At 51.3% G+C, this 10,112-nt stretch overlaps 1 protein-coding gene across 1 annotated transcript in view; it reads right to left on the reverse strand.

Moving 5' to 3' along the window:
* The window catches only part of LOC120979758 (tubulin monoglycylase TTLL3), a 53,713-nt gene extending 43,664 nt beyond the window's left edge, over positions 1-10,049 (reverse strand). The window contains exons 1-3 of the mRNA XM_040408715.1: positions 9,976-10,049; positions 4,684-4,802; positions 237-348 (exon numbers count right to left, since the gene is read on the reverse strand). Coding sequence (XP_040264649.1) covers positions 237-348; positions 4,684-4,802; positions 9,976-9,978 — 234 coding nt within the window. The 5' untranslated portion in view covers positions 9,979-10,049. The remainder of the gene's footprint in view (positions 1-236; positions 349-4,683; positions 4,803-9,975) is intronic.
* Positions 10,050-10,112: the final 63 nt, after the last annotated feature.

The following is a 10,112-nucleotide window of genomic DNA, read 5'->3' on the forward strand; positions in this document are numbered from 1 at the left end:
CCAGGCTGCCGATTGGCTGGTATTTTGGACACGTATTGACAGGGAGAGGCTGGGTCCCCCAAAGCAGGAGATCTTTTGCCCCTCTGGATCAAGCCCGAAATAAGTACCACCCAGTGGTAAATGGTGATAGGAGGAGTGACCAGGTGGACATGGACATTTCCCGGCCACAAAGGTGGTCTGCAGCCTTGCAATAGCTGAAAAGCCACTGAGGCAGACCACCCCTCTTGTCAACTCACCTGTTTCACTGCGATGCTGACACGCACGGAGTTAATGGATCCCTCAATCAACACTTTTTCCTTCTCGTTCCTGCTGATGACCACTGGCTGTAAGAGCAGTTCTTTACTACTCCTGCAAAAGAAGATGGAGATGCTAAGGGACAGCTTCTCATACACAACATATGCTATATCACTATGTGCGCTGACCGCAGGGACCCCCGCCATCATAAGGGGGCAGCAGATCCTAGGAAAGATGGAGAAAAGTAGAGTTCCTTCTTTGTCCTCCGTCCAGTGGTGCTCTACATCTAAGAGGGGGTTCACGTACATAATATAAGGCCTCTTGCACACGACCGTATGTCTTTTCAGTATTTTGCGGTCCGCAAAAACCGGATCCGCAAAAAATACGAATGACATCCGTGTGCATTCCGTTTTTTTGCGGAAAGGAACATCTGGCCCCTAATAGAACGGAAAGGAAATACGGAAACGGAAGGCATACGGAAATGAATGGTTCCGTATATGGTGCGTATACGAAACGCAAAAGACAGAACGGAAACGAAAAAAAAAAAAAAAAGGCCGTGTGCAAGAGGCCTAAAAGCACAAGTACAATGTGCATGAACTTAAAAGGGTTTTCCAAGATTGTATAGCTGATGACTTATCCTCTGGATAGGTCATCAGTATCAGACTGGTGTGGGTCTGACACCCAGGACCCACGCCGATCAACGGTTTGCTGGAGGCCGGAGCGCCGCGGCCATCTCTCAGTATAGCAACTGCGCTTGGTATCGCGCTCAGCCCCTTTCCCCTCTATTGGGCTGTGAGCCGCTCCTAGGCCACATGACATCACATGGCCTAGGAAAAGCTGAGAGAAGGCTGAAAAGTTCACAGGAGCGCTGCTGCCTACTCAAACAGCTGATTGGCGGGGGTCCTAGGTGTCGGACCCCCACCGATCAGATACTGATGACCTATCCAGAGGAGGGGTTATAAAGTCTCAGAAAACCCCTTTAACAGATTGGTACAGAGTGGGAGAGGACCCTGCCCGCAAGAGCTTACAATCTACAAGGGGAAGGAAGGTGAGGGTAGAAGCTGCTTGTATGGCTGCATGGTGGCAGAATGCTGATTGCAGGTGGTAGGCGTTCCTGAAGAGGTGGTTTTTCAGGTTCCTTTTAAAGGTTTTGATGTCGGGGGAGAGTCTGATGTGTTGGGAGCAAATTCCAGAGTGTGGGAGAGAAATCTTGTAGACCAGGCACCCTCAAACTGCGGCCCTCCAGCTGTTGTAAAAATACAACTCCCACAATGCTCTGCTGTAGGCTAATACCTGTAGGCTGTTCGGGCATGCTGGGAATTGTAGTTTTGCAACAGCTGGAGGGCCGCAGTTTGAGGATGCCTGTTGTAGACGATTGTGTGAAGAACAGACCAGAGGAGAACAGAGTAAGGGTCCATTCACACGTCCACAAATGGGTCCACATCCGTTATGCAATATCGGGAACGGGTGCGGACCCATTCATTCTCAATGGGGCAGAATGGGATGTGGAGAGCACACCGAACTTCCGGGCCGCGGCTCCGCAAAAAAATAGAACATGTCCTATTCTTGGTGCGGACAAAAATAGGCAGTTCTATGGGGGGTGCTGGCCGGGTGTATTGCGGATCCGCAATACACCACGGACGTGTGAATGGACCCTTAGACATGCCGTGAGGATTGGAGATTACATGTGGGGAGGCCTCAGGAAAGCAGGTCAGAGATGTGGTACTTTATAAGTAGCTATTAGTATCTTGAACTGAGTTCGCTGGGTAATGGGGAGTAAAGGCATTGGCAGAGGAGAAACAAGGGAAGAGGTGGATTAGTCGGGCAACGGAGTTGAGGATAGTCTGGAGGGGAGCGAGAGAGCTGGATCGGAGGCCACAGAGGAGGATGTTGCAGTAGTCCAGGAGGGAGAGGATGAGGGCGTGCACAAGAATTTTAGTTGACTCAGGGGTGAGGAACTAGCGAATACGAGAGACATTCTTGAATTGAAAGTGGCGGGTGGAGGTGAGGGTTTGGATGTGATGTCACCCCAGGCAGCGGACCTGGAAGAGAGCGTGGTGCAGTTAACTGTATACTGAAGGTCAGGTAGGGGAGCTGAGAGATTTAGGGAAGGAAGAATAACCTGTTCTCTCCATATTGAGTTGAGCGGGAGGAGAAGAATGAAGACATAGCTGATGGACACACTAGGATTCTGGATAGAAGAGACGAGACATCTGGGCCAGAGAGGTAGATGTGAGTGTCATCAGCACAGAGGTGGTTATGGAAGCCATGGGACATGCAAATTGATTTGCTTATCAGAGATCTTGAGGCCTAAGGGGTTGTCTCCCCTGCAGCTTGATTGACAGGGCTGACAACCTCAAGCCTGCGCCGCTGCTCAGAGAAGCCATACACGTTAGCACAATGTCGGCTGGATCTTCTAATCTCAGCAAGTGTAGAGGCTCGATACCGGAGCAGCGATCGTGAATGCGGCACTACACTTCCAGATAGCAGCCTGAAAAAAAATGTTGCAAGTAGCGTTTTCCATCCGACACCTGAAGCCGCTGATACCAGAGTGCAATTACCTGAATTCTATGGACTAACGGACTGAAGCACTTTGGGTGAATACTTTATATAAGTGTTTTCCATTATGCTTTATAATAAGGAGAGGAATTAATTCCGCATTTTTAAGGTAGGAGATGTAAGAAGGGAGCGGGTTCCTTTGCCCGTGGACAGAGGAGTGCATATTACGTGGCAGCTGGTGATTACGTGGATGAGACGGGGTTCCTTGGCAGCTGCCTTGTGTCACACGCTATGCCCAAAGCTTGATTGGCACCACGCTGGCAGCAGTCTCACTGCATCATTTCAGTGAAGACCCTCAGATATGGTATATGAACAGTTGCCGTATGTAACTGTGCATTTTTCCTTTCACCTTCCTACCCGCAGTCTAGTGTTAATCCTGCTCTAAGACGCTTCTTCTTTAAGAACCTAGTTCCTTATTCCAAAAAGGAAGCACCAAGTCTCCACGTCACCGTTCCCACGGCAACAAGCTGCCACGCATTTGTGAACATTTTGGTTCCTTTCTTTTCGGAAACAAATCTGGGGGCGTACCGCGCAGTAATTCACCTACTTCATGATATATAATAATTACAGCCATGACAGACGTGTCTTCGCCAGGTACCTCGGGGCACCCACGAGAAAGGGCTCAGCCGTGCTCACATGGCAGCTTCGGGCGCTATGGGTGCAGCCCGAGGAAATCTCATACTGCACCGTAGCATAGGTTATTTCGATCTGAGAGTCTGCGTAAAAAAATATGAGGTGTGAGCGGCCCCACGTGCTGTCCGAGTAAAATCAGTGCAGCACATGGACGGGAACACCGACAATCTGAACGCAGCCTTAAGAGGAAAATTGAAAATCAATGAGAATTAGTACAGACAAGACTCCAAAAAGCGAGTGACAGAGGTTCTGCGCTCCAATTCTTAAAGGGGGCCCTGAACAGGTACTCAATGGCGAGAAGGAAATAAGCAGCTGCCAAACACCTTTGGCACCAGCTTATTTTCCGTGGGAACAAAGGATCAGGCAGGTTCAAATCTAATATGCCCGCTCCTGCCTTCTCTCAATATCAGTAGTCGAAAGACAGTCTGGAGAACCACATACACCTAAGATAGTCGTCCGGTCCTGCCAAAATCAAAAGACACGACCAACTCTAATGTATAAGGGCACCTTAAAGGGGTTGTCTGGAAATGACATTTTCTCTAATGTCCGCAGGCTGCTGATACAGAAGATTCGTACTTGCGTGCTCCCTGTGCCTCTGGTCCTCAATGCTGCTCCCCTCCCCCGCCGTCTTCATCTTCCGGTCCCTACATCATTTACATCTGGTGGGCCATGGGCATTCTCCAGCCGATGACTGGCATCAGAAGCGGCGTACTGCTTGTGGCCACCACTGCTGAAGCCGGTCACTGACTGGAGCGCTGCATGTGACCATGCCCATGGCCAGCTGGATGTAAAGAGTGCGGGGACCGGAAGCTGGAGACAGCGGGGACAGCGCAGGGGACCGGAGCAGAAAAAATGTAATTATTACCAGACAACCCGCTTTCAGGGGGTATTCTGGTAACTAAGTTACGCCCTATTTACTGGATAGGGGATATCTATTATATCGGTGGGGGTCTGGCTGCTGGGACCCCCACTGACCACAAGAACAGTAGCGTGTATACTCAACCATTCAAAAAGAGCAGCCAGGACTGATGTTCTGGGGAACCCAGCAATCGGACCCCCACTGATCTGACAGTAATCCCTTATCCAGTGAACAGGGGATAACTTGTGACCGGAGTACCCCTTTAAGGATATGCGATCCATCCGTGGCAGTGGACCTGCTTGCTGGTGGTTTCCAGGCAGCAGCAATAATCATTCTCTTTCTCCACACTGCAGTGAGCAAAAACAAGCAAAAACAAAAAACAACACGCTGTCTCTTACCTGACTTCTACTTCGGGTTTGTTATGTCTTTCCACCACCTGCGACGAGAAGTTTTCCAGACACATCGCCGCCTGTAAGGTGGCGCGGACTGTGTTGAGGTACGGGCGAAGTGTGGCAGACTGAAAATACAAGAGACAATACGGAGGTTAGGAGAAGTGGAGATCACGTAGAGAGGTGGAGCATCTTCTATATCCACATGGGCTGAAATAGTAGTCGCCCAGACAGGAAGTGACAAGGTTGCTAGGCAACATGAGGCTCATATAGGCAACTATACAATACTGACGACGCTGTATAGATCAGCTTACTGCTGTGGAGCAAGAGACATGAGGATTTCTGATCAGACTGACACGGAAAGGAATACAATGGAGTACTGTCGGCTGAGATGATGGGAGTATTGTGTGCACAATCACACGTCCCAGTACACGCCCTGCCCTCCATATCTGGTAGACTGGCAGCCAGTTACTTATTAGCCATCACGTCTATTGAAACCTGATCCAGGTGTAGGAGGTAATCAAGGCAGAGCCGATTGCCAGGGCCGCTTCCCTTTAAGAAGGGGTTTCCACATCCCCTTTAAGAAGGCTGGAAGACAATGACATTCAGTGATGTGGTAATATTGTGATCTGCTCGCTCCAGCTCCGACGGTAGATCCTAATCTACTGTTTAGCTACCACCAATGGTGGTCTGCAACTAGAAGACCATCGCTTGACATCACCTCTCATTTATCCATCTTCCCCTCGAAACCCCACCTGATCTGTCCGTCACCTACACCGGGAAGCTGTGAAGACCCCAAACCATCGGGCCCTCGAGCCTGGTGGCAAAAGTACCAGCAAATTCCCAAACTGGGAGTCTATGGGCTCCAGGAGTGGTGAAGGCGGTTCCGAAAATGCTGAGAGTAGTAGTTTTACAACAGCTGGAGAGTCACAGGTTGGCGACTACAGATCTGAGCAATGAAGATATGCCAAAGTAGAGGACTGGAGAGGACTACTACTCTCAGCATCTCCCCAGCTAAATGATGGCTGATAACAGGGAACTGCAGCGTGCATAGCACTCCATACAGAGAGGATAGCATGCTGAGGTTTTCTGTCCCTTTAAAAACTCCCCCCTGACTTTGTTATTTAGCGGTACATGACCCCCCCCCCCCCCCACCCTGCAGAAGGAACGCATTGCCGAGCCTCAGCAATAACGTGACCGCGCGCTTCTATTTCTGGAGCGTGACTCTCCGAGCAGGAATGGAATCTATTTTATTTTTCATTTTAATCCCACATGTTACCTAATGCGAAAAAGATGCCCCAAAAAGACCCTCCTCGTCCGCCACATGATGACCTGCCCGATTCAGCTCCATGTCACTGTACGCCCCTCAGACTGCAGAAACGGGGAAGGGGGGGAGAATCAAGGTGTCATAGGTTCCGTCATGGCCTCCTCCACTGCAAATTTGGGAAACTTAAATTTGTTCGTTGGCACCAAACTGGGCAAGTTCTTGCAGGCTGGCACGATCGGAGGGCATGCCCAAGTCATACCCAGCACATAGCAGACTTCCAGGACGAGCGCTCCCGGATCGCCACTGCAGCCCTCTCTGCAGGACTGGAGCGTGTCCCCCCACTAACCCAGCCACGGGCTGGCGAGCTCAGAGACAGAATTAAAGGGGTTCTCCGGGCAACAGATGGATGACCTATCCTCAGGATAGGTCGTCAATTTCAGAACGGAGGGGGGGGTCCAACACCCGTCATCCCCACCGATCTGCTGTTTAGGGCAGCTGTACAGTGTATGAGGTGGTAGCATCGAGGTACACTGTGCAGCGGCCACGCCGGGGAGCTGAGCTGCGCCTTCTGCTTCCAGCTCTATACCTTGTCGTTTCCCGTGCTGAGGCTGCCCACAACGGCTGATCGGCAGGGGGAGCCGAGAGGATCCCCATTCATAATGATGACCAATCCTGAGGATAAGCCATCAGTATCTGCAGACCAGACAACCCCTTTAAGATATAAAAAAAATAAAGAAATGGAATGCTGTTCTAGATGCGACTGGAGAAATAATGTAACTTAAAGGGATCATCTGATCAAGACAATGTCGGTCCACATGCCATATTAATGAATATGGACATTACAGAAGGGGGGGGTCTCCAGCTCAGGACCCCCCCTCTTTGTGAGCCAGTGGAGAGGGACAATTGGTATATGTAGCGGACTGAAGCCGTCCTAGTATTACAAGCATGGGCGTTCATCTGAAGAGTCGCCATATAACACTGCAGTGGAGATACCTGGCGCTGTGTCTGGGGGGCACAGAGCAATCGGGGGGGGGGGGGGGGGGGGGGGGGGGGGGGGAGAGGGGCAATTTGAAAAGTTGTCCAAAAGGAGCAGCAGCCCTAAATTTTCAGACAGGTTATAAATGAAGCTAAAGGCGGAAGCAACTAAACCACAATGACCCGCCAGGAAGCACGACACCCGACAGCGCCAACACAACAGAAATCAATGGGGGGGGGGGGGGGGGGGGTGGGCGACAAGCTCATCTACTATGGAGTTTACAAACCTGTCCACGTGCCCTGACTGCGATCAGCTTCCCACATCTTGCCCTTGGGCGGGCGACAAGTCCGGACACAGCGAGGAATACCATCCGCAGCCGCCCAGGAACCCCTCCCCGCCACAGAGACACAGGGAGATGGAGCAAAGATTCCCTAGGAATGGATCAAGACTGCAGGGCTGTGCAGTTACCCCACAAGGGCGGCCAATGAAAGGGGTCCCGGGTCCCCCCCATATGACCCAGCCTCGAGGTTGGTCCCTGGGTGTGTCATTGGGGACAGGGACTTATGGATGACAACTTCTGTACAGCGCTGACGCTACGCAGACATAACTAATAAATGATGAGCGGCCCATCCCTTTAACAGGGGTATTCCAATCTTTTAAAGTGACGGCAAAGTGACATCCGTATGCCATCCGTTTTTTTTTTGCGGATCCATTGTAACAATGCCTAAAACGGACAAGAATAGAACATGTTCTATTTTTATTTTTTTTGCGGGGGTACGGAACGGACATACTGATGCGGGCAGAACACGGTGTGCGGTCTGCATTTTTTGCGGACCCATTGAAAGGAATGGGTGCGCATCCTATTCGCAAAAAAAAAACAAAAAAAAACGGAACAGAAACAAACGTTTCTGTGCATGTAGCCTAAGGATAGGGCATCGCGGCAAAATCTGGGCATGGAATAAGTGCGGTAGAAGGACCAGCGAGCACCACTTCAATGCCTTCCTATAGGACGGAACGTTCCCACGTGCTCAGCCATAACGCCATACGTAAAGGCAGGATTCTACTACAACCAAAAGTTGCCGGGGCCCAGGGTAACGATGCAGGGGGTATGCATTACGTGCGGCTTCTCTCGCGGTCTGGACGCAGTTATAGTCAAATTCTATTCAAAACTGCGCCATAAAACACATGTATATACCTGGTGTGTGACATGTTTTACATGGGTTGCCTCGGCCCCCCCCCCCCCCCCTCCTTATACACCATTAGGCCATATGGATGTAATACGGACACCCCCAACCCGCGAGTAATAGGCAAAAGGTGCAAACAAGCCGCAGTGCTCGGTCTGGCAGACCCGGTCCGTTCATCTCTCACATGGACGGCCATTCATTTGGGTAACTGCCTGTGGGAGGACACCGCTTTACTACAGTTAAAGGGGTATTCCTATTTTTATAAAGGGACGGCGTACCGCTTGGATGATCGTGGGCGTCTAAGTGTTTGATCCTGAGAATTAAGGGGCCACAGGGGTAATGCAGTGCGGCAGGCTTTTCAGGGCTATTCAAGTGAATGGGGTCAGCGGCAGCTCCAATGCATTTGGTGCTGCGCAGGAAACAGGGAAGGGGCCGCTGGGCTCAGCTTATCAGTGAGGGTCCCATAGGTTGGATACCCAGTGATCACAAAGTGGTGGCACATGCGACGGGCCCCACAACTTTAAAGGGGTCCCTGGGGCTTCTATAGTAAAGGTTCACACACCTTGAGTGTTTCAATTCCCAACCCTCCTCCAGATCTCTGCTGGCTGGCACTGAATAGAAGCACCCCAGAGGCTGAAAACCTGTACAGAGCGAATACTTCTCACGGCTGAGACTTTGCTACAATTGTGGGCAATCGATTCTAGACTGAAGGCCAACGCTCAGCTGTCAGAAGTACTGGGGTCCGTTACAGGCTCTAGACTGTTTCCATTCACCGACAGCAAGCAGATCTTGGCAAACAGTGGAAACAAAAGTATATCAGAAATAACTTTTCATGGGGAAACGGATTCTAGGATATCACCCAGCGTGTCATGTGACCAAAGCCGCCTATCCCGGGCCCCACCCCTGCAGATTGTGTCCCCCAAACGGCGGTCTACTGTACAAGCGCAACACCTATGTACCTCTCACCCGCTTCCTGGCATAACCTTTTTGGCTCTAGGCGCGATAACTTATCTCTACCGACTCTGACAACCGATCGCCACTCTGATACCAGATGACAACTTCCGCTAATACGGCCCATCGCACGGCAGAACATGACTCCTCCCACCGCAACCCCAGTAATCTCCAGGAGAGGCTGCTAGTGGGCACAATGGCCCCAATATTAAACGGGGCCTAAAGTGTGTCCTGTGCCAAGATATTAAGTGCCCACGTGTGGCAATGCCAACCCCTTCACTGTGTATGTTCCATAGAAATCAATGGAAGCAGCAACTCCAGCACCACACTGGCATTGACTTTTATGGGGGGGGGGGGGGCATGAAGCCGCAACAAAAACACATCAGCGGATTTCAGCCAAATGCAAAAAATTTTTTTAAAAAGCCGCCATTTACGAAACATGGAAATAATATGAAATTTTGTCATTTTAAGGTTTTTATTGCAAATTTATCTCAGTGCACAGAAGAATTCCTGCTCCAGAGATGCAGGGGACACATTGCACTTGCATGCTCGGACACATTGCACTTGCACGCTCGGACTTCCTGCATGCAGCACCTCCTCTAGTATTGTGCAATGCTGGGGAGAGACCCGTGTGTGACCACCACCCCAGGGCCACAGAATAGGGGCCCCTCACACACACACGGACATGGCTACAGAGCACCCAGCAGGAGGCCCAGGGCCCCGGATCCGTCCACTGCACACTCCCCGGGCGGCCTCCGCCCCTCCACCGGTTGATTCACCCACCCCAGGGCGGTTCCCTGACAGCGGCCTAGCCGTGACAGCTCCTGCTTACAGCCTCCCGGGCCTCCTGCCCAGCCAACAAGGCCGCAACGGTTCGCATACCCCTGCCGGTAACGCACCGGGAACGTCCCCTAGTCACTCACCATCGCTCCGGTATCTCCCGATAGCGGAAGTGACAGCTCTGCACCTGCGCAGTAGGCCGCTTCCCCCTCACAGAGAGACAGTCAGCCATCGGGCCAAACCATTCTAAAAGTAGGGGTGTACAAGGCGCTGAGTTAAA

The sequence above is a fragment of the Bufo bufo genome, chromosome 9, assembly GCF_905171765.1.
Source record: "Bufo bufo chromosome 9, aBufBuf1.1, whole genome shotgun sequence".
Taxonomy (NCBI): Eukaryota; Metazoa; Chordata; class Amphibia; order Anura; family Bufonidae; genus Bufo; species Bufo bufo.